General features: G+C 41.3%; 1 protein-coding gene across 1 annotated transcript in view; it reads left to right on the forward strand.

Moving 5' to 3' along the window:
- CFAP99 (cilia and flagella associated protein 99) overlaps positions 1-25,659 on the forward strand; it is a gene marked incomplete at its 5' end in the record, with an annotated part of 88,213 nt that overhangs the window by 13,774 nt on the left and 48,780 nt on the right. The window contains 4 exons of the mRNA XM_054029683.1: positions 6,211-6,355; positions 10,378-10,472; positions 18,466-18,578; positions 22,893-23,067. Of these exons, the coding sequence (XP_053885658.1) occupies positions 6,211-6,355; positions 10,378-10,472; positions 18,466-18,578; positions 22,893-23,067 (528 nt within the window). The remainder of the gene's footprint in view (positions 1-6,210; positions 6,356-10,377; positions 10,473-18,465; positions 18,579-22,892; positions 23,068-25,659) is intronic.

Here is a 25,659-nt window from a genome sequence, read left to right on the forward strand (position 1 = left end):
GCAATTGAGAAACTAGATATAATCAATTACAGTTTCTATGGAAATTTCCCCAGGCAAACAACTTCTAACCTCTGCCTTATCTAGAGGGACCCTCAGCCAACTAGCTCTAATCGGAGCTCCAATCTCAGATAGACACAGGAATCAAATCCTCCAGCAGAGGCAGTCTGGAAGTAAAAGCTGCAGCAGAGCCAGTCTCCGGGTGACCTAATGCCTGCAGCTGGCCTGTAGTAGGCTGCCTGATTGGCTGGAAGAGTACTCAGACCTGCTATTCAGCCCAGCAACAGTTTAGTGTCTGTTTCAAGCATTTGCCTATGGCTACAATAGCTCCTCTGCCTGGTTGTTCCCAGCCCTGCTTTTGTCTTGGACCCGGCCTTGCCTCATTTCAGGTAACCCAGTTCTGACTCTTGGCTTTATATCCAGACATCAAACACATAGTAAGTACCCTATTAAATTAAAAACCAACTTGGTAGATTTTCTGTCCAGGAGAGAGGACATTTTTGGTATGTGGCCCATATAGTCTTTAGACATTAAAGTTCTGAGGCACAGTTGACCCCAAACTGCTCCTCTTGTCAACACATTGCTTAGCCTCAAGCCATGTACTGATTTTTTGCCCATTGTTATGATACAAATAAGTGCATCATTTCTCTTTCTGTAGAATCATAGAATATCAGGGTTGGAAGGGACCTCAAGAGGTCATCTAGTCCAACCCCCTGTTCAAAGCAGGACCAATCCCCAACTAAATCTTCCCAGCCAGGGCTTTGTCAAGCCTGACCTTAAAAACTTCTAAGGAAGGAGATTCCACCCCCTCCCTAGGTAACCCATTCCAGTGCTTCACCACCTTCCTAGTGAAAAAGTTTTTCCTAATATCCAACCTAAACCTCTCCCACTGCAACTTGAGACCACTACTCCTTGTTCTGTCATCTGGTACCACTGAGAACAGTATAGATCCATCCTCTTTGGAACCCCCTTTCAGGTAGTTGAAAGCAGCTATCAAATCCCCCCTCATTCTTCTCTTCTGCAGACTAAACTATCCCAGTTCCCTCAGCCTCTCCTCATAAGTCATGTGCTCCAGCCACCTAATCATTTTTGTTGCCCTCCACTAGACTCTTTCCAATTTTTCCACATCCTTCTTGTAGTGTGGGGCCCAAAATTGGGCACAGTACTCCAGATGAGGCCTCACCAATGTTGAATAGAGGGGAATGATCACGTCCCTTGATCTGCTGGCAATGCCCCTACTTATACAGCCCCAAATGCCGTTAGCCTTCTTGGTAACAAGGGCACACTGTTGACTCATATCCAGCTTCTCGTCCACTGTAACCCTTAGGTCCTTTTCTGCAGAACTGCTGCCTAGCCATTCGGTCCCTAGTCTGTAGCAATGCATGAGATGCTTCCCTCCTAAGTGCAGGACTCTGCACTTGTCCTTGTTGAACCTCATCAAATTTCTTTTGGCCCAATCCTCTAATTTGTCTAGGTCCCTCTGTATGCTATCCCTACCCTCCAGTGTATCTACCACTCCTCCCAGTTTAGTGTCATCTTCAAACTTGCTGAGGGTGCAGTCCACACCATCCTCCAGATCATTAATGAAGATACTGAACAAAACCGGCTCCAGGACTGACCCTTGGGGCACTCTGCTCAATACCAGCTGCCAACTAGACATGAAGCCATTGATCACTACCCATTGAGCCTGACAATCTAGCCAGATTTCTATCCACCTTATAGTCCATTCATCCAGTCCATATTCTTTAACTTGCCGGCAAGAATACTGTGGGAGACCGTATCAAAAGCTTTGCTAAAGTCAAGGAATAACACGTCCACTGTTTTCCCCTCATCCACAGAGCCAGTTATCTCATCATAGAAGGCAATTTCTGTACTGGGACTATCTTCTGTTTCTGCCCCTGTTAATTCAGGGCAACAGAAGAAGTACATTAAATGGAGGCAGGTGATTGAACATGTACACTGTAGAATAACTGCTGGTCAGAGCACAGCATTTGATCATTCCCTGGTGTTCTGTATGTGCCAGATTTTATATGGCCTCCAAGTAACACTGTAGGCACTTCTGTCTTATGCAGTTTGTGGATCTCTTCCTGTTTCATCATTCTTCCTACTGCTCTTCCTCCTTCAAAAGTAAATAGAGTAAAATTATACCTTTTGTACTCGGAGCATCTCAGAGCGTTTCATGCACTAATAAGTTGAATGCCATGATTTTAGACAAATGGAGATTCCAGTATTTTTTGCTCACGAGGATTGGGGGAGACTGGAGAGTACTTATTATTGGAGCCTTACTGATGTCCTTTTATTTTTTCTCTTGAGGGTGTTAATTTCATTTTTGCCTCTTAGGGAGAATTCCCTTCAAATACACTCTTTCAAATGATGGAGTATGATCTGGGGCTAAACGGCTTTACAGATCTTCAGTGAGGAGGTTAGATTTCTGAGTTTTTCCTATCAATCCTATTAAACGATTAAGTTAATAGACCAGTAGCTGAACGAAACTTGCAGTAGAAGTTGAGGGTGCTAAGTACTTCACAGGAGGTCTCAGCACCTTGCGGGATGGAACCCACAATACTAATATTAATTTCCTCATATTTTCCTTTTTTTATTTTCCTTCCACTTCTCTAGTCTTTTCTCCCCTGACTTTTGTATGCCCCCTCATTGCCATCTTTCCCATGTTGGCTCCTTCTTTCCCAAGTGTGTCCTCTGCCCTTCTCTCCTCTTTTAGCTACTCTTTGTGCAGAGCCTGGATTAAGGGTGCAGCTGAGGTCCCACTTGTGCTGACTCCAGCCCTTAGCTGCTGGCAGGACTTTTTAAAGTTACATGATCCCTATGGTCATGCAGCAAATTTCAAGTGTGGTTCTACTATGCACCTTCTTACCCAACAGATATTTTCCCAATGTGTATTTAGAATCATATTTGCTGACTTCATTGACAAAAATAATTTTTTTACTATTTTTTTAACTCCTATTAGCCCTGCAAAGTCAATAAAGCTGAGAACTGAGCAGGACTCTATTTCTACTTGTGTACCACTGACAGACTATTTGCTAAATTCCAACCCCAGAGCTAATTAGTTGCACTTGTGCAACCTCAGTGAGGGTAATGAGACTGCAGGAGTATAACTGAGTTTATAAATTAGCCTGCAGAATTTTTATTAGTGATGATCCACAAGAAGAAAAGTACCCAGCTTCACTCTCAGAACCTAGGCTGAGTTTGCAGGGATGGCAGGTAAAAAAAAAAAACATTTTTTATGTGTTCACTGAATATATTTAATCTGAAAGACAGTAAAAGAAAATAAACCTGGAACTTCACAGCTCCATTTTTATAAACTGACTTTTCAGATTAGAACTATACTTTAAAGCCCTATCATTTATTTGTCCTCACTTTCAAGGCCCTGTGTTGTGATGAGCATAATTATATTTCAGGAGGTGTTTAAGAGTGGCATTATTGGGCTTTGGAAAAGAGCCATACCAAACTGAATGGTAGTCACTGCAGAAGAATAGGAGTCACACCTTCACTCTGCTGTCAGAGACAGAGTACTGGATGAGGTGGACCACTAGTCTAATGGAGCATAGCAGTTCCCCTGTTCCCACCCCTCAGGGCAGGCATTGACAATGCTGCTTACAGGTGAAGAACTGACAGAAAAGCCATTTTGCAGAATAGCTCATAGAGCCTTAGACATTAGAACATGCTTATTGAGAGAGAGCACATTGGCCCTCTCTCAATAAGATTATCCCTTTCTCTTTTTAAAAGGTACCATGAGATCTTTAACTTCTACAAACACATCTTTGAAAAACAGGCAGCAGAAGCCTTGATTTAACATCGCATTGAAAGGCAGTCTGCCACCACAGTTCCAATAGCTCCTAATGATTTGCAGACCCAGCTCTGGGTATGAGCCCATGTCCTAATAATAATTGGACTTGCACACATTATTTTGTACCAACAGAGTCATATTGACACTTAAAAATGACCAATTTTCTCCATTAACAAGGACCACTAACACTGAGAAGGAGAAATCAAAATCTGGACTATATCTTTTCAGAAGATGCATTTAGCTTTGTTTGCTTCTTGCTAGCATCTCTAAATCAAGGAAGCATTATTTCCCTGGCCCTCTTCCCCAAATCAGTTGCCCTCCTTGTAATTTGTTTAATAGAAAATTGTACTGGGCATCAGACTATTACAATATTCTAAAGGTGGTTTAGAATGGAAATATTTTCAATATAATAAAATGCATTTGAAAGGTTGTTCAGCATGAGATTCATCTATGCAATTCACCACCACAGATCCCTCCATGCCACTTAAACCTTGCAGTGGGGTTGTGAGTGGAGGACACAGGAAGAGTGTCCATGCAAGGGGGCTCTGAACCTTCTGTATATTGCACAAAGGGTTTCCAGGCAGGTGACTGTGACGGGTTGGACCCCCCCATCTGGGATGCCACCTGATGTACTGGGGTTTCACTGAGCCTGCCTGCTCCACTAGCCTGGGCTCCCTCTCCCTGTTTTGCTGAATCAGGCTCTCCGGCCTCTGGCAGCACACACACACAGGTAGGGACACACCAGCTGTGGAATCACCCAGAGTCTGCAAGCAGTTCTCTATGGGAAGATTCAGCTAGGAAATTTCCCAACACTCAAGTGCAGACCCCCTTTGGGGAGTAAACCTAAAATAATATTGTCTTGTGCTGTATAGAAAGATCTGTACAGCGCAAGCTCATAAAAATGTACCCTCTCCCGCAATGTGGAGTGAGATATGCACAGCTTTTTGCCCTCCCGCCCCCTATGAATTGCACAAACTGGGTTTTGAAATAAACTAAAACCAAGTTTATTAACTGTAAAAGATGTATTTTAAGTGATAAGGGATAGCAAACAGAACAAAGCAGATTACTGAACAAATAAAACAAAACACGCAAGCTAGGCTTAATACACTCAAGAAACAGGTTACAAAATGTAATTTCTCACCCTAACTGTTGTTTCAGGCAAGTTGCAGAGTTTCTGTAGCTTAGAGTTCCAGTTATTTCTCTTTATAAACTAGACTCAGCCCTTGCCTTTCCCTCAGCTCAGTTCCTTTGTCTCTTCAGGTACTTTCAGCTGTCTTTCTTCTTGGGCAGGAAGGCAATGGAGTCCAGTTTGCCTTACTCCCCAGCCTTAAATAGAATTTACATAAGGCGGGAAACCTTTGTTTCCAGAGGAAAAGTACCAGCAGTGTCCAAGGTAGTACTTTTTACCAGGTGACATTATCACATGACCTTGCAGTGTCAAAACAACAATGAAACCAGGTTTATTTGCAATGTCCACAGGAAGGAACTCCTGGAAGATGGGGGGGATCCACATCTTCGAAGGCTTGTTGTCTTTTTCCTAATCGTCCATTAAGGCTGATTGCTTACTATCTGGTGGGTTTCTCCAAGCATAACCACAGTTGTAATTGTAACATAGTCAATATTCCTAACTCCAGATACGGAAATGATACATGCATACAAATTGGATAATCACATTCAGTAAATCATAATCTTTCCAATGATATCTTACATGAGCCATCTTGCATAAAATATATCTTAGTTATGCCATATTCATATCATAAGCATATTTCTATAAAGAATATGGAGCGTCACATCACAGTGACAATGGAGACCAATGAGGTAATATGCACAGAATCTGCATTAACAAGGATCCTGGGACTTGCACATGCAGAATGAATGGTATGGATGGCCTGTGGCCACTTTCTCCATCCTATAGGTTAAAGTAGCAACCTCAGAGGGGTACTTCCCAGGGTCCCTGCCCTGATTCTGGGCTTGATTTCACCTCCCCAAACTACACACACTTTACCTGCATACAGCCACATTACTTGGCATCATGTAGGTAACATGAATTTCCCCCTGCAAGAGCAAAATCTCATAGGAGGTTCCCCATTCTATTGGGTGAGTTAGTCATTGATCATAGCTTAAGGATGATACATTACATTACATTTACATTTTCTTTGCATTAACTGTTGACTTTCACACATCATTTGAGGTTTTTTGATAAATGCATGTCAGCAGATTAACTGAAAGTCAAAGATTTTTTTCTTTTAATTTTGCTTTACAAAGGACATTAACTTCTTAGTTGTATGCATCTTTAAAATAATTATGCCTCCTCCACCTCAGTCAGTGCTGTTTGATGTAATAGTTTGTTCCCTGAATTCATTCATCACTACTGTTTTTGTTTGTTTGTTTTTTGGGTATCCTTCTAGACCCTTAATGTGACAGATGGAACATTTGTGTTGGAGACTCTAGCTGGATGTATTGAATATAAACCTTTATTGGACATAGTAGTCAATGCATTTTTTGTTCGAGATGGGAAGCATTGCCTGTTTTCTGAGCGCAGTCTCTATGTGGGTAGGTATTCTTTTAAGCTACATAATGTAGTATAACTATGGAACATTAAAAAGATGCATTATTTCAGTTCAAGTGTTATGATTAGATTATATGATAAGCATTATCATTTTGCTCAGTGCTGTACAAAATATAAAGACTTGGTCATTGACCAGTGATCTTACAACCTAAAGGCCAAATCCTGAAATCCTTTCTCAGTCCAAACTCCCACTGATGGGAGTTTTGCCTGAGTAAGGTCTGCAGAATTTGGCTGAAAGTTAGACTGATGGTACAGTTCACATACATGATCATGTCCATCACTAGAAGAAAATAAAGTATCCAGGTGGTGCAGATTTCACTTAAACATTTTTTTCAACAGCCTCTGTGCTGTCCCACTTTCGGGGTCTAGCACTTCTATCATGGCACTGCAGAATTGTATAACAAAGACATGTCTGCTGAGAGAGGGATCTTACAGGAGCACGCACCTGCTAGGATGACCACCTGAGTTTCTTTACCAATGACACAGACGGCTAAACAGAATTCTCTCTTTTCTGTGAGCTAGTTAGCCTATTTTATTATTAGGTAGGCCCAGATTTTGAAAGGTATTTACTAGGCATTTTTCCATTTAGCATTGTAATGCTTAACTGACTTAGACTACAATATGGATTAAGTCACTTTTAAAAATGAGACTTAGGCTCCTAAGTCAATGAGAAGTTCTTGTAGTGTCCCAGTGCACAGTTTTCTTGACCTTCAGGGGTTTAAGTCTTTACTCTATGCTACTGAAACCACTACGGCACCAAGTTCAGCAGCATCAAGAACATCAACACCGATCCTCTTCCAGCACTAGAGGAACCTTCTTTGGCACTGAGAGCTTTCCTGGTATGGACCTTATCTCAGGCCCCACCACCTTCAAGGATACCCATGGTTCAATCAGCACAGATAAAACCAGCGCTGTTGGCGCTGACAACATTGCCTCCCCAAAAAGAGTGGCATCTGTATGATGACTGTGAGGAGACTTCTTCAGAGGAAGTGGAGCAGTCAGCCATCGAGTATTATACCAATGGTATGTCCCCTGAGGATCAAATTGGGACTTTGTCTCTCCTCATGATGAACAAAAGCAATTTCAGGAGCTGACAGAGAGAATTACTAATACCCTTTAGTTACAGACTGAGGGGTCTGCACCATCTGATATCCTTTTTGACATCATGGAATTGCAGACAAAAGACAAAGTCACTTTTCCTAATCTCCCAGGACTATTCAAGCCAGCAGAAGACATTTGGCTCTTTTCTATGTCCTCACCACTAGTATCAAAAAGGGCTGATTGTATGTATCCTATACCTTCAGAGGTCCAATTATTGTTACAACATCAATTGGCTGATTCCATGCTGATCTCTACAGCCCAGGAATTATCTAAAAGTAACAGAGCATCCGTGACTGCTCCCTTTACAGAGAGAAGGACGTAGACTGGATGCTATTGGAAGAAAAGTTTACTTTTCCACATCTGTGTTGCCAAGTGGCAAACTGCCAACTCTCGTGTTCAGATATAACTATGTGTTATGGGACTCCATTAACCCTATTCAGTACTCCTTATTGGATGAACCAAGGGAAGCGACAAAGTTTGGCCACTGAAGATAGACATACCCAGGACATGCTGAGGGCAGTTTATGACATTTCAGACTCTATTACCAAAGCTATGGCCACTGGCATTGCTCTAAGGAGATATTAATGGGTTAGGTCATCAGGCCTTGCTGCAGAGTCCCCAAAACTGATAGAAGAACTCCACTTTGAGGCTTCAGCTCATTTTAGTGATAAAATGGATAAGATTCTGCAGAAATTAAAACCAAGAGCATTAAAGCCCAGTCTCTAGGGCTTTTCCAGGCCTCATCACTTCAGAAAAGAAAATTCCTTATATGTTTCAGTTCCACAGGCAATCTCCTTCTGTTCAGCAGTAGCAGAGCACTCCATCCCAGAGAAGATACCAATCTTCTACCTTTTCCAGGATTGCTCCTGCAAAAAGTCCATGATACAGACTGCATATTGTCCTGCTGCTGGTGGTTATGCAACATTGTGGGCAAGACAGTTGAGAGCCACACACTTCTATCTATGCAATTTGGACCACATCTCTTGACCTTCTGTGATGCCTGGTGCAAGTTCACGTTATATTGCTGAGTACTAGATTCCATCAGAGGCAGTTACTCAATCACATTTTATACCAAGCCTTCTCACTTCCATCTCCCTCTCATGAGACACTTCCATGGGAGGAAATAAGCTCCATTCCACAAAGGGAGCTATAGAAGGGGTTCCTCTAGTGCACCAAGGGTAGGCATTTTACTCCAAATATTTCCTAGTGCCCAAAAGAGAGACAGTCTGAGACCCATCCTGGGCCTCAGAAATTTAAGCAAATTTATGAAAACCTTCAAGTTCAGAAAATGAATAGCTAAATGTGAACCTCCGCTATCATGATTCAGATTCATTGTACATCCAAGAAAATTTTGAATGATAGCTAATTATCCACACTTCTCCATCATAAACAAAAGGCTTATGTTTTTCAGTGTCTGAAGCACATACATTTTACCATTTAAGCTGAGTATTGCTGTTATTGGATTGGCAGGACTGGTTCTGTCAAAGACCTCCGTTAATCAGAGGGAAGTGGGGAGGGTGTCCCTGAATATTTTCCCTTATCAACAAGTTCAGAGACTAAAGGTCATTGGCTTAGATTTTTCTAAGCTGCTTGTGACGCTCCTGGCCAAGCTTCATTGACACTTGGATTATCAAAGCTGCTTATCATGGCTGTTGCTATATGTGAGCAGATTTGAATTTAATAATGCTCTTATAAGATACATCTATATTCCACTAAGACCACTTAACTGCGTTGCTATGCTGAAACAGAGGATTGAAATTCTGTTACCATACACTGAGTTGCCTCCAGCACATTGGTCAAGATGTACTAATAGTTACCATGCTGTGGTATCTGAGATACTGCACTATAGGCAAATCAGCTAAAGCCTGGTATGTTCCTCAGGGTTATCACTGTGCTACAAGGGTTCCTTAGCTTCACCGGATCAGAGAAACACCAGAGAAGCGTCTGCCAGTTTTGGGCACAACTCTACACTTCTCTATCTTTTCCTTCATTGGCCCCTGTTTGCTCAGGACTAGAACTGTGTGGGGACCTCAATTTCACAGGAAGCAATATTTTTGGGGAAAAAAATGTTTTGGATCAATTGAAATGTTACATTTAAATTTAAACTTTTTAAAAAAATTTCTACATAAAAGAATAAATTTCAAGATGAAAAGTTGTATTGAAATAAAAAGTTGAAATGTCCCATTCTGAAAAGTCTAAATGGAATGTTTTGAGCTTACCAAAATGCTTTTCTTCCTTTTTTAGGAGCAAAACTTCATTGAAAGCAACACATTCCCACAAAAAGTTTCAGTTCCAAAGAAACAGCATTTCAAACAGAAAAACATTCTGTCAGAAAATTTTTGACCAGTGGTACTCAGGACCCATTTGGTCCCTTTCCTCCCCAGCACCTTGGCCTGCCTTGAGTTCTGTTCCTGCGAGGCACAGAACATCTTTAGGAGTTTAGCTTTAGCCCTACAGAGCTTCTAAACTTTGCAGGAGTTGATCTTCCAAATATGCAAACTTTCAATTGTCTGAAGGCTATGCTGCTGCCTTCAAATAACTGGGGTTTGTTTTGTATTTTTCTGTAGTTAAAAGACCAGCTCTTCAGCTTGTGTAATTCCAATGGAGCTATATTGATTTACACCAGCTGAGAATCTGGCACAAAATAGGAAATAACTATAGTATCTGAGAGTCTACTGTGATAAGATAAACAGGGATGTCTTTTTAATTGCAATAATTATATAGCCCAGTGATACAGACAAAAGTGAAAAAATATTTCAGAGTTATTAATTATGAAAGTGCCAAAAGTGAGTCGTGTGATTTGGTTTCAGCCATAGCCATGGTCAAAATCCAAAAGTGTAATAAATATAAATACTTTCTGTAGCACATTGCCCATTGTATTTTAAATATATGTGTCTTTTGATAGTTATTTGCTATTTGGCCACTTTTCAACTGGAGGAGCTTGGTCTTCAGCAATTCAGCAGAATTGTCAAATCTCTGGACATTGCTAAAATGCATAAGGTAATGAAAGTAATTTCACTTGAGCAAAAATTTTAAACTAACATCACACCGTGTTTTCATATTGTTTGATTAATTATCTTTGAGTCTATAGTTCTTTGCTGTGATTTTAAAAACTGTGGGTACTGTTCTTCCTTCACTTACACTCTGAACTTTTCAGCTTCTGAGTTAATTTAAATAAGACTATATGAATGTCTTTTGGTTAAATTATGGGAAATCAATATTCTGCTAGCACAAAACTGCTGTACTTCCAAAGTCATGCTCAGTTTATACTACATGTTCATGATTTCTTTCCATGTAAAGCAATAAAAATTATACTACATGGATGTACCACAGGTAAGCTCTGATTGTCTAGATGTCTGAGGAGACATCCAAAACACTGAGGTTTTGGGCAATTGGTATTTCCGTTCATAAATAAATCTGGATTCAGGGGAAAGGCAAATTTCAGATAACTTGGATTTATCTGCATAGTCTTTATACTTATTACCCTGCACACTCATTGCCTTTCCAATGAGCATAGTTGTCATATAGTATAAGAGAAGGGAGCAGGCTAGGCTGGCTGCGTAGTGCTTGAAAAGGCCTTGGCATGGAGTGTTTCCATAAAGTCAGTTCAGACAGTAATGATGTCGTTCATTAATTGTTAGAGATAAGAATAGAGGAGAAGTGGCTAGGAAGATTATCAAAATCTGATGGGCAAATGACACTTTTGTTTAAAAAGTTCTCCCAACCCCCAGGCCTCTTTGTAAAGATTCCTGGGGGGAAACAAGTGGTTTGGACACTTCTGGAGTTCATGTGGATATCAATAATATTTTACTTTGCACAACATCTGCTTTCTAATCCATACTAGTTACCGCTCAATGATTCCATTCTCTTAACCTTAGATGGCTGAAGTGCCAATGTCACTGACACTATTTTGATCCACACACATTTATTTTCTCCTTCCTTGTGTACAATATATCTATTCCATAAAGGAAGGTGTAGTATAGGGTGACCTTCCACACTGTTTCTTTTGATACATATTTTTTTTTTCTACCTAAGTATCTTATCAGGCTGTAATCACTATACTATCTCGCTTTTCTCCTCTTGCATCAGAGAAGCATTTTTGTCTCCAGAGTGATGCTAGATTATATGAATGCACCTGCAGCAGAGGATTTAGAAGCATCAGTTGGTCCCCCAGTAACAGGGACAAAAACAACAGAAGGCAGATTTGCAGCCGTAGCAACAGCATGAGGGTGGCAGACAGAATTCTGGGATACACTTTGAGGATGCTGACCTATAGACAACATGCTAAGATCCTCCTGTCCTGAGTTCATCTTGCCTTTCAGTTGAGATGCAAACTAATATTTCATGTATATTACTTAAACAGATTTACTTTATCTAATGAAGATAAAAGGAGATGTTTCTGCAGATCATGGGCCCAATTGTGTGACTCTTAATTATGCAAGTAGTCCTTACTCATATCAGTAATCTTTTTGAAGTCTAGGGGACTACTTGAATAAGCTCTACTTGTGTGAGTAAGAATTACAAGATGGGATCCATATTTGAAAATGCTGATAAAATAGAGGAAAAACCCTCCCTCCATACCAGTATATGGCTGGGCATTTTGATTTAAGCAAAATAATTAGGGATACTAGACACATTTCAGTCTGAATGGAAAATTAGGAATCTATGCATTAGGAATCTAAACATGGAATCTATGCATGTGATAAGAGAACATACAAGAGCTCTTTAAGGCCCTATACAGGGATAGGTTCCAATCCTGCAATCTCAGTGGGATTCCTCTTATGAGAAAAGATGATTTGCCTATTGGTTGCTGGATCGGGACTTATTATTTTTATTAATCTGTATTATTCTTATATGCATGTGAGGAAATTGAAGGGTTTGTATGTTAGAGACAAGGACAAAAGAGAGTAAAAAATTAAGAAAATAACTTTGAAATATATTGTGCCATTAGCCTTACACCCCTTTATTTTTATGGCATTTTAGCACTCTGCTGACTATAGTGCTGTGCCGCAATAACTGATCAGCACAAAAATGCATACTGACTTAGTGTTTTGTTTATTTTTAGCCTTCAAGGCATCTGTTTTGTTCTGTCTCACATTCTGAATCCCTTCAACCTTGACCACTGCTAATAATAGTGACTTTGTTTGTAATGCGCTTTGAGATCTACTGGTGAAAAGCGCTAGGTATTTTAAATTATTATTACTGTATTATGGGTTATGCATGTAATAATGCCTAAGTTAAGATTGCCTAACACGCCCCATTATAAAAAGCAGTCGTGGCAGGTCCACAGGGAGCATGACAACCTGCTACCATTATCAGTTACTTCGTTAGTTCACATGGCTGAGGTCTGTGCTGTGTATATAAAGGTTCCTACCGTACTGATGACCCAAGTGGGTGTCAGTATGATTCCATGTGATGGAATTTTGTTTTTTTCAGTTTGGTTTTTTAAAAACTTAGGAAATACTCTACACAAAAACTACATTAAAATTGTTCTGGTTGCAAAGTGAAGTACATAACCAACTTCAATTCACCCCTCCTCCCCCGGCCTGTATGCATTAAAATACTCTCTTTAATTACATGGTCACATACTATTTTATTACTTCAGTAATATATTAAAGCATAACAGTGGGCAAGATTAATCCCTGGTGTAATTCCATTGGTTTCAGTGGAATTACATGAGGGATGAATCTGGCTTGTATTCTCTGAGTAGTGAAACTTGGAGCACTTGAGGACAGGCTATCAGTGAAGAAATTATCTTTGTACCAGGCAATGTGTTTTTCAAGATGAGTAAGCAAAATAAGGTCATTACCAAAATGATAGCTCTGTGACTTCCCTTACAGATTTGATACTGATAACATCAGAAGATAGGTGTTGTAATAGCAAAGACACAAATACTCACTAATGAGGATGCTACCTACTTACAAGTGACCAAAAGGAGGGCTGAAATGCAATGGAATTTTTCTCATGACTCATTAAATAATTGGTCAACAAAACACAAAAGTTCCCATTGTTAAGGAATGAAAAATGCACTATAGTTTCATGGGGCTGGATTCTACCCACACTTACACTCTGTGCAACCCTATGACGTGGATCGTTAAGGCCGATTTGTGAACTTTGGCACAAACAATCTCCTAATCAGAGCTGGAGCTTGGCATACTCTGGAATGTGTGTCCAAGAGTGGCATTCAAAGCCTTCTCTGGCATGGCACATAAAGAGCCTCTACAGACTCACACACAAACCCCTGATTCCTCCTGTTTTGTCTGTCCCTGAGGACTCAGGCAAGAACACACTGGTCACTAAAATGTACATTACAGTAGAAATATCTAATTATACCTTTCACAACTCTCTGTATATTTTAGACAACTCATAGTGTTTGATTACTTACTTACCCATTTTTCCCTAATAGAGTGTGAAATCTTCATGGCCAGTATGTAATTGGACTACCAGCAGGAAGCCTGCAGGGACAATAGCCATCTGTTAAAGATGTATGTAATGTTGAAGCCATGTCGGTCCCAGGATATTAGCAAGACCAGGGGAGGGGAGAGTGATGTAATATCTTTTACTGGACTAACTTCTGTTGGTGAGGGAGGCAAGCTTGTCTCTCTCTCACCAACAGGAGTTGGTCCAATAAAATATGTTACAGGTTTCAGTGGGGTAACTGTGTTAGTCTGTATCAGCAAAAACAACAAGGAGTCTTTGTGGCACCTTAGAGACTAACAAATTTATTTGGGCATAAGCTTTCATGGGCTATAACCCAATTAATTGGATGCATGGAGTGAAAAATACAGTAGGCAGGTATAAATATACAGCACATGAAAAGATGGGAGTTGCCTTACCAAGTGGGGGGATCAGTGCTAACGAGGCCAATTCAATCAGGGTGGAGGTGGCCCATTCCCAATGGTTGACAAGAAGGTGTGAGTATCAACAGAGGGAAAATTACTTTTTGTAGTGACCCAGTCACTCCCAGTCTTTATTCAGGCCTAATTTGATGGTGTCAAGGAGAAGATCAAGAATGAGCTCTCAAAACTGGAGACTCTCATAAAAAAACAACCTTCCAAACAAACTGCTCGTGGCTGGACTTTACAAAAACTAAACAAGTCATTTACAACACACACTTTGCTTCTTTACAGAGGAAAAAGGACACAACTATCTAAACGCCTACATGCCACAAGAGGCCACAACAGTGGTACCCTTAACTCACCCAATAATATTGTTAATCTATCCAGTTATACTCTTAGCCCGGCAGAAGAGTCTGTCCTATCTTGGGGCCTCTCCTTCTGCCCCACCACCCCCATGAACATGATGTAGTTCTGCGGTGACCTGGAATCCTACTTTCACTGTCTCTGACTCAAGGAATATTTCCACCACACACTGAACAGCACACTAACCCACAGAAACCTTCCTACCAATGCTACAAGAAGAAAGATTCTACATGAACTCCTCCTGATGGTCAAAACAACAGACTGAACTTCTACCTACAGTGCTTCCACCGATGTGCACGGGCTGAAATTGTGGAAAAGCAGCATCATTTCCCCATGAAAGCTTATGCCCAAATAAATTTGTTAGTCTCTAAGGTGCCACAAGGACTCCTCGTTAAAATATATTAGTTCACCCATCTTGTCCCACCTGCTAAAGATAACAGTTAGAAAATCATGAACTGGTAGTTGCTGCCAACTCAAGAACAAGAGTTGTTAAAAGTCAATTGATCTGAACTTATTTTTTTTTATAAACTTTGTCTGCTTTGGGTAAGAACTGATTCATTATCTTTTATCGGTATAGATTATTGTTTCATCTGCCTTGAAATGGTAGCTGCAAGCACCATGCAGAGGATGATTAAGCAAGATCCAGGGGGTCTAGTCCCTGCAGTCAGAGGGAGCTGAGACAGAGCAGTGAATCAGAGGCACAGCGGCAGGTGGTAGCGCAATGCACAATTGATTGCTGCCTGTTGGGGTGGGCTGAGTGAGAGGGATATCAAGGATGCAGGAAGGGAAGGAGGAAAAGAATCCATATGGAAAGAAGGGTCTGCCAAAGAGCATCAGTCCTTGACACAAGTATTGGTTTAACTAAATCAATTTAAAAACACACCTTTAGATTAACTGGTGCAATTTAGTGTGTAGATAAGGCCTTCAGTACATCACCACTATGGAAGAATACTGTGACATTGGACCTGATTCTCTTCTGCCTTGTGCCCTATGTCAGGGGTGGGGAACCTTTTGTCTATCGGGGCCACTGACCCACAGAAAAAAATCAATCACAAATAAAAAGCAAGGGTCTGATCCAAAACCTATGCCGTTGACTACCCTGGTCTTTGGATCAGACACTGTGATGCAGTTCTTACCGTAAATCATCCCTACCATCCCCTGGTGTTGTCGTGTGGCTCTTCTCTGAATTGCCCCCCGGTTTGTCAGTATATTTCTGGGGGGCCCATAGCCAAGTGCAGGAAGCCCAGGAGGGTGGGGGAGGCTCCTCCCCAGAACCGGACAGAGAGGAGCTGTCCTCTCCCTGCTCTGGGGTGGACAGCCCAGTGGAGTAGCCAGGACAGGACACTTGGATGGGCCCAATGACAGGGAGTGGCGTGGGGGGTGGGCGGCAGGATGGATTGGGGCCGCCTCTCCCCTGCCCCCTCCAGCTGGCCTTGCGGGGGTGATGGACCCAGGCGCACCAGCCAATTGGGGGGCCCCAGGCACGCACCCAGCTCTGAGAGGAAATGCCGCTCTCCAGCGGCAATGGCTCCCATCCCACTGCCCCACACCAAGCCTGGTTCCCCAAGCAGCAGGCCTACCTTTTTTGAGCATTCCTCTGCCACCGCTGGGCCACTCGCTTGCTCACCCACCCTACTTCCAGTGGCGAATTAGCCACTGGGCCAAGGGGGTGTGCCCAGGAGCCCCAGCCAATTGTGGGGCCCGAAAAAAATGGGAGCCCCATGCCGGGTCAGGGTGCGGGGGCTTGCCCCATTCTGCCCACCTGGCGCTACCGCCAGGGAGCAGGGTCAGGGCACAGGGGCTTGTGTGTGGGCACGCCCCTGCCCCCAACCACCATCACCCTTGCCAGCTGGAGTGCCGGATGGTCAGAGCAGGGCAAGCCCCCGACCCCGTTCCCCAGCTGGAGCGCCAGATGTCAGAGCGGGGCGAGCCCCCAACCCCACTCCCCGGCTGGAGCGCTGGACGGTCAGAGAGGGGCGAGCCCCCAACTCCGCTCCCCAGCTGGAGTGCCAGGTGGGCGGAGTGGGGCGAGCCCCCAAACCCACTTCCCGGCTGGAGCGCAGGGCGGGCGGGGTGAGGTGTGGCCGGATGAAATTAAGCAACAGGCCGGATCTGGCCCACGGGCCGTAGGTTCCCCATGCCTGCCCTATGTAATGACATTTACACCTGTGCAAAGTGTGTGTAAAATGTTACTGTGCTAACACGGTACTGTTTTACATCCAGATTGCACAGATGTAATGACAATATAAGATGCAAAGTAGTAGGGAATCAGACCTATTGATTCCACAGGGGAAGATCCTACATTTCCCTATATGCCGGGAGAATGTTTTGCTAGACTGGCGAAGAGGAAACATATATCTCATTGCTGTAGAGCTAACAAAAAAGTGTTCCACAAAAATTAGACTCACAAATAAAACAACATTATCCATACCCTAAGGTTTATTTCATTTTCATGCCAGGCCTTTTGGGGCTGAATGGAGTGTCTGTGGTTTTCCAGAGATTGATGGACTAGGTTCTTCAGCCACCCAGCCAATATGCTATAGCAGGGCTTGGCAGCCTTTCAGAAGTGGTGTGCTGAGTCTTCATTTATTCACTCTAATTTAAGGTTTTGCGTGCCAGTAATACCTTTTAACGTTTTTAGAAGGTCTCTTTCTATCAGTCTATAATATATAACTAAACTATTGTTGTATGTAAAGTAAATAAGGTTTTTAAAATGTTTAAGAAGCTTCATTTAAAATTAAATTAAAATGCAGAGCCCCCCCGGACCGATGGCCAGAACCCGGGCAGTGTGAGTGCTACTGAAAATCAGCTCGTGTGTCGCCTTTGGCACGTGTGCCATAGGTTGCCTACCCCTGTGCTATAGGATGTAGTAGTGTACAGCTAAGATGGGAGTCCCATCTGACTAAATTGGAACGTCCTCTAGTCATTAAAGTAGGCTGCCTGGACAGTTGATCCTTCCAGATGTGTAATAGTTAAAAATGAGACAAAATCCCTAGATACTTCCTTAGAAATGGCCCCGTCAGGCCTATAGTTAGCAAAGTGCAGGCCTCGCAAGATTTTTCCCCACTCACTGTCAGTTCCATTGCTTTCATTTCTAAGGACTGTGATGGAAAGGTCAAAGTTCAGATTTGGAATTTTTCCTGAAATCAGTGGCCCATAATGAACGAGAATACCATATTTCAAGATTCTAGTTCAAAAGGCCAATTAAATAGTTAAAATTCTATAGAACGGCTGATGACCTTTTGGTGAACTCCAGTAGAAAAGTGGAAGTTCAAATGTTGAATCTTCTTTTTTCCAGTATTCAGAGGCCCACAATGTGTGAGTGTCCCAAATTTCAATCTTCTAGTTCAATGGAAACAGGAAATTAATTGTGTTAGAGTCATCTTTATTGTATAGCTAGGTTTACTAAACTAGAATCATAGCTTTACAGTACCCGGTTTTTTTCCGGACACAATTTGTGTCCCAGTATTATGATGTTTTAACAGGCCGTAATTTGGAAATAAGGTCACACTGCATCAAAACATCATATTACTGTGAACATGGGGTTGTTTTTCAGGTCCACAAAAAGATTTTAGAACTTATTAATATCTCACAAGGTATGGCTTCAGGACATAAGATTGCTGCAACAAAACTGAAATGAAACTACAAATACTGGGGTGTGTATTAATTACAATTATAGTATAATACACAAGCAAAGTCTGCATCAGTGTTTCTAAGAAAAACTGTGTAATCTCCATGTAAATATTGCATGTAACTCAAGTTTTCAGTTCATTAAAGTAATCTCTTGTTAGTTTCTTAGATTCTTCTTCAATGTCTTGAATTTGAGTACATGGATAAAAGATGAATGGAGTCAGATATATGATTCTCTTTATGTAAAAGAAAACTGGATTGATCCATTGCTAGGGTAAGTACTAAGTATTCAATATATTTGAAAGTTTAAAGGTGATATCATGGAAAAAGGTCCTCCTGAAAATTCAGTTTGCTTTAAAATGTATTTCTTTGCAATTTGCTATGTTTATAAAACCATATGGTCCAATCCTGCTCCTATTGTAGTCAATGTCCAAACTCTTATTGGCCTTAATGGGAACAGGGCAGACCCTTTAATTTATCCATAAGTGAGTTACTTAGCTCTAAGAAAAGTTCTCTCATAGATGTTACACGCTAGTTTCCCCAATCCAGTAAAGTACAGAAAATGAAACTGGAACACATAATATTAAAATCAGATTGAAATCAAAGGGTCAAACAACTATCTTATAAAGTTAGGCTTCGATCCAACAGAACTTTAAGCACATGACTAATCCCACTGACTTCAGTGAAACAACTCTCATGGTTGAGATTGTATACATGTTTAAGTGCTTTGCTGGGTCAGGACTCTAGGGCTGTCTGCAAGTTCAACAACAGTTCTAACATGTAGACACAGGGCCAAACTCTGTTAGTCTAAGCATATACCAGCTGTGTCCGCTGATATAGAGTATAAACCATCATCTAACTCAGTTGTTAAATTTAAAAAAACACTGTTTAGGTGGAGGCAAAGTAGTAAACGCAGTGGTATACATTCTGTCTTGAAATACACACACAATTCCAGTAAAGTCAGCGTGAGTTGCAGATGTGTGTGTGCTGGCAGAATTTGGCCCATTCCATCCCCAGTAATTCAAAACACAATGGCTGCTTCCAGTGACTTATAAATATTTTTAAATCTGTGATTAGTATTTCATTAGGTGTAAGCCCACTGAGCCTGATTGTCATTTACACTCAGTATAAAGGGCCCTTAAAATGGACATAAATTAAATTTACACCCTCTTTGAGGGCACTTCTTACACTGCTAGAGTGCTGTAAAACACTTCAGAGTTTCATGAGCATCAGGGGCATTGTTTTTGTTAGTCCCTGTATCATCTTTTCAACGTATTGGTCCCTCTTTTCGTACTGAGGAGCCTGAGCCTGTATCTTCTGCTGAGGCAAAATTCTCATCAGAATCAACAAGCACTTGGCTTGAATAAGGAGTGCAGGACTGGGCTCATAAAGTAGAAATATCTAGTAGATATTATATAGCGATGAATACTCACGGCTCTCCTCTCCAGGGGCGGCAGAAGCTTCTTAAAAGGGGGGGGCACTGGAATCCAAACAATGGCCCCGCCCCACACACGCTGCCCTTTCCCTCCCAAGGCACTGCCCTTGCTCCGCCCCTTCCCCCCAAGGCCCCGCCCTGTCTCTTCCTCCAAGGCCCCACTCCCTGCTCGCTCTTCTCTGCCCCTTCCCACCGCTTGCCCTTAGGGCCGGTAAAAAGTGGGGGGCCTATGTCCTCCTAGCCCCCTGTTCCAGCGCCCTGCAGCTCTCAATAAGTGTACATATCTCACATAGAAGTCAATGGGAGTTGCTCAGGTGCATCCAACAGCCCTATTTGGCCATTAGGTTTGAAATTTGCATCAAAGGGTTGAAAGTGTAACCATAAGTAATAAACTTGACAGCCTCAAATGTGTTGAATGTACTTTTGTTCACTGGGCCTGCTCCAGTTTCACTAAAGTTAGTGGAAAGAATCCTACTGACTTCAATGGGAGTTGGATTGCACGGTGGGCTAGATCCACAAAGGGACTTAGGTGCCTTTCCACCCAGTGGACTCCACAGCCCTGAGTTTGCTGTATACAGTGAATGGGTAGAGATAAGCATCTAAGAAGGGGATCCACAAAAGCCAGAACACTGAGGAGGGAGAAGCCTAAGCTAGGCAAGGGGAAAGGCTGAGGAGAGGGGTGGGTCATAAACCTCACCCCTCAAAGAAACTTAGAACCCTCTGCTGGAGTTAGGCACCTAACTCATATCTTGCAAAAATGCTGGAGCAGAAGTGGTGGTGCTACCCTCCGCCCTATAACTTTTAGCCCAGTAGTTAGAGCATTCACCCAGGATGTGGAGGAGCTGGGTTGAATTACTCTCTCTGCATGATGGTGCAAAGGGATTTGAACTTGTTTCCCCCTGCTCTGGAGAATTCCCTAACCACTGGACTAAGGGATATTCTGGGACAGGTTTTTCCTAATCTCTCCTGCTGCAGCTGTTTCCTGGTATATAAATAGTTAAATATGCATTGGGCCAGAGAAGGAGTGAGAATAATTCCATAGTCTAGTGGTTAGGGCACCATGTGGTGTGTGGTGGACCCAGGTACCAGTCCTCCTGTTTCAATGTAAATTAAATTATTTATACATAATAGAACAGTTTCTACAGGAGAGACTGAGAAATACCTACCCCAGAATACCTTCTAGACCAATGGCTAGTGCTTTCTCCTCCAAGATTTAGTAAGGGAGACTTAAGTTCATAAAAAAAGAAGAATGGTCATATTAGGTCAGACCAATGGTTCAACCTAGCCCAGTATCCTGTCTTCCAGCAGTGGCCAATGCCAGATGCTTCAGAGGGAATGAACAGAGAAGGGCAATTATCGAGTGCTCTTTCCCCTGTTGTCCAGTCCCAGATTCTGGCAGTAGAGGTTTAGGGACACCCAGAATACGGGGTTATGTCCCTGACCATCTTGGCTAATAGCCATTGATGGACCTATCCTCCATGAACTTACCTAATTCTTTTTTTAATCCAGTTATACTTATTCATTTTCTCCACACCATTCATGATTTTAGAGACCTCTGTCATAGCCCTCTTTAGTTTTCTCTCTTTTAAACTGAACAGTCCCAGTCTTTTTAATCTCCCCTCATATGGAAGCTGTTCTATATCCCTAATCATTTTTGTTGCTTGTCGCTGTACTTTTTCCAATACATCCTGGGTTAGTGCTCTAACCTTGGGCTAAAAGTTGGAGGGGGGGAATTCTCTTGCAGCTCTTTTGTGTGGGTTTAGGCATGCTCAGAGCATGCCTACCAGATTGGACCCTGCGGGGGAATGTGCAGTTTGAGGATCCCACTGTGGCTTAGGCATGAGATAGATGTCTGAGTGCTTAGATTGAGATGGCTGTGCACCTGCTCACTGGCAGAAATTTAACAACTAGAGGACTTTAATGGTGGAAGTTTAGGCACCTACAGAATTAGGCATCAGATGAGTGGGGGTTTGAGGATCAAGGTGGTGCTTAAATGTTGCATTTAGGTGCCTAAGACCTTTTGCGGATCTAACCTGACTCCCAGAAGTTACCCATTGGCATTACATTAGAATTATTGTACAAACTAAGATTCATAGAATATCAGGGTTGGAAGGGATCTCAGGAGATTCTGAAGCTCCTTTTACATTCTCAGGGAGAGAGCTGAACTACATCATAAGGGAACCTCATTACACTACCCCTCTCTGATATGAAAATCTCAATTATTCATTTACTCCCACCCTTTTTTTTGATGATGTGAGTGGCTGTAGACACATCAGAAGCCTATGTGCTCTTATGACAAAGGGGCTCTAAAACCAGAGAGAAAGAGGTGAAGGAAAAGTATTGGCTTCTGAAGAATTTGTGATATCAAGAAGGCAAGGTCTCAGTTAAGAGATGTTTCTCTTTCATTGCATTGTGACTGATGAGACTCTCAAACCTGCAATATTCAAGACCTGAGTGATTTGTATGGATAGTAATGTGTCTTATTTAAATATTAAGGACCAAATTACATTCATGTATTCCCCATTGACTTTGGTGGGGCTTGCAGCAATGTAATTGAGAACAGAGTTTGGCTTTAAGCTTTGAATGTTTTAATTCTGATATACACAAAAATAATGCAAAACAAAAAACCCAAATCATGTTGGATGTCCCACCAGCTTCACTTTTTGTTTGAGGGATTCATTTGCTCAAGCAAATTATTTATATCCTTCCAATTTTTGATTAAATGAGATTTTGCTAGTGATACCCTCGCTCTCTGTCAAATAATATGAACAATATTACTTAGACCATTTTCTGTCTTTGTTCCTTTCATCTGTACCTACTTTGTTTATAATAACTACCTCTCCGGCTTGCTGTCTGACACTGTTATAAAATGAACTTGCAATGTGCTTGTTTAGTCAGCATAAATTACCGTTGTTTCTCCTCAGATAAACAGTTTTATTAGAAATAAACTAACTTTTGTTCAAGAAGTGAAGTAACATTTTTGAGTGCCACAGTTTGTGCCACTAATCATTGGTACAAATCAATTGATCAATTGGTATAAACAGAAGAGCCAAAGTATTATCAAATTTGCATCATTGCCAATCTCGGATACTGCATTATTATGAATTTGTATAAGAAAAAATGAAAATAAGATTTAAATTTATTTTTTAAAAGATGGCAGCCAAAAATAGAACAACTGATCAAGCAACTTGCTGACAAATTAGCTAATCGTGTTACCACTGTAAAGACTTTGACAGTCACAAAGCCGAAGGAATTTGATTTGACCACCCCTAAGCCACGAGCCATACCAATACCTGAGCCAATACCGTTACAGGAGAAGCATCAACCTGTGAGTGGTTTTTATTCTTTGGACAATGTTAAGTTGTATGTGTTTTGTACTCAACCATACTATATGGTTAACAGTCTCTTCCTTGAAGTTATTTGAATCTAAAATAATTGAAGAAAAGCTACCAACACTGATGGAATAACAGGAAACACTTTGGTGATCTGAGTTGAAGGCTACATTTGTAGAAAATAATTCATAATGTCTTTAATCGATGTAATTGGTATTTTCTAAGCATATCATAGATACTCTTCTATAGCAAGGGAAGGAGAAGATAGCAAAAAGGTGGCTCCTACAATTGTTTGGAAGATAGAAAAATCCCAATGAAGCAACAGTTTATTCCTTGCCCCTTGAATGTGTAACCTAATAGGTTGCTCCCAGCCCATTTAATGTGTAGATTATTCTGCTTTGGAGATCTACAGGTACATATGGAAATAAACCCTCAAACTGTAACTTTTATAAAAATATATTGGTGTGACCCTGCTCCCCATCAAAGTAAATGGCAAAGCTCCCAGCAATTTCAATGTAGGCATAACCAACCCTAGATTTGCAGATTTGAGGATGGAATTTCATTGCCTGTTATGTGGGTTTGTGGTGTACCTTAATGTTAATGGTTAGCATTTAATATGTATTGCTCACATGTTAATGAGTGTAGAAGTTCTCTTGAAGGCCTAACTCTGTTTGTCTTTCTAACTTAAGCAGTCACATTGGGTAATATTCTAATTTCAGTCACACTGGTGTAATTCTGGAGTGACACAATGGACTTCAGTAGGAGTTTTTGGTTAAAGTAAACAGGATTTGGGCTAAGGTTGCTATGATTCACTGAATAAAGACTCCATGGTTGTTTATATTTAGTTTAATAGGCAACTGAGTTTAGGGCTATACCTCTGGGCATTATCTATAACTTTTTATTAGCACATTAGGTTCTTAATAATACAAATGTTGAATGCTTACAAAAATCATTTTGCATCTTTGGGTAATAGTGCAATTTCATGGTAGCACATTGTAGAATTAATGGGATTTCACATTGAAACAACCCAAATACCAGGTTCTGAAAAATTGCATTTTTTAATCATTTACTCAGTGTAGGAATGAATCATGTTATTGTCATATGTATACTCCCTGAGAGTAACTTTGCATTAACTCACACATATGTATTGAAGTTCATTTGTGGTACAAGGATTATATTGGATTTTATTTAAATTCAGATCAAGTCTGACAAATTTGTTTAAGTGCTCATGAAAGGGAGAGTCTAACATCATTGTCATAGTATGAGCAGACACAGTGCTAACTTCTGGACATAACTTTGCAAATGAGCTTTGATTCTAACCTATAATCGCATTGTCACCACCACTAGTTCAGATCCTGGAGCCCTCCAAAACAGAGAGTGAAAATCATGTTGAATTGTCTATAAGTTTGCTGATATGGACTAGCGTCCTCTTAAAACCTAGGTTGAGACCATGATATTTCTTTTGAAGTTGCAGCAAATTTGGTTGGTCCCTCACAGCCAGCCCAGATTGCAGGGTGTGGGCTAGGAAGATGGGAATTGGCTTGTATGTGGAATTGGCTAGTATGTGGTGGGTGGCTGTGCATTAAAGGGTGGCCCAGGCAGAAATAGGCCTCTTCTTGCTTCACTCTGTATACTGCTGCCAATAAACTAGTGACCTCATGGCCAAAGGTTTATAATTTCTTGTCTCCCTCCTCATTTACACACCCCAAGCCATTTGCAGACCCGGCTTTCTTCAAAGAAAGACTAGACTAGTGGTTTAGGTTGGGATTTTAAGAGGAACAGAAGGGAGCAAGGTGCTCAACTCCCATTAACATGCAATGGTATTTAGACACCTAAATCCCCTAGGCTTCTTTGAAAATCCCAGCCATGATTTATAGTGTAATCTAATCCATTCCTTTAATATTAATACTATTTGTGATGAAATTATTACACAGCATTATTTTAGGTTTGGCTAGAATTAAAATGTACACATTGAAATGCATTAGGCCCCATGCAGCCCAGATAAAAGTTCTTGTAATTCCATTGGAGTTGTATATGTTAGGACCAGGGCCATATTTAGCCCATTCTTTATATGTTTCCTTGACCGTGTCCCTTTAACAGTGTCTCTGTTTTTTCTTAAAAATAACAACAAAATTAACAAACCCACTTGGCTAACATACAAGGTTTTATTTGGTAATATATTGATAATGTAATACTTAAACTCTATAATCTTGCTAGGTGTCAAAATAGAAACTCTTCATATAATACACATAAAATTACCCGTATCCTTGTCCATCTCACAACAATAATTTTTAAGGAAATACAAGAATGGTCACTGCCAAAGCTGAGAAGTGTTTACTCGCTAGGTATAGTTTGTACTCCCTTCCCCTCTTGTTCCCCCGCTCCTAGTTTATCTTCTCCAGGCACTGTGAAATTGCCTCATTTCCATCCAATATAAAACATTACTTCTTGTGTGTATAGTTTTGAGTGGTTAAATAAAATTCAGTTGATACCTTACAAATCATTTGTCCAGTTGTCTCTTAATATTTAGGGCCACACTGTGCCTTTAAAAAGAAGAACAGGAGTACTTGTGGCACCTTAGAGACTAA

Source organism: Malaclemys terrapin, chromosome 5 (genome assembly GCF_027887155.1).
Source record: "Malaclemys terrapin pileata isolate rMalTer1 chromosome 5, rMalTer1.hap1, whole genome shotgun sequence".
NCBI lineage: Eukaryota > Metazoa > Chordata > Testudines > Emydidae > Malaclemys > Malaclemys terrapin.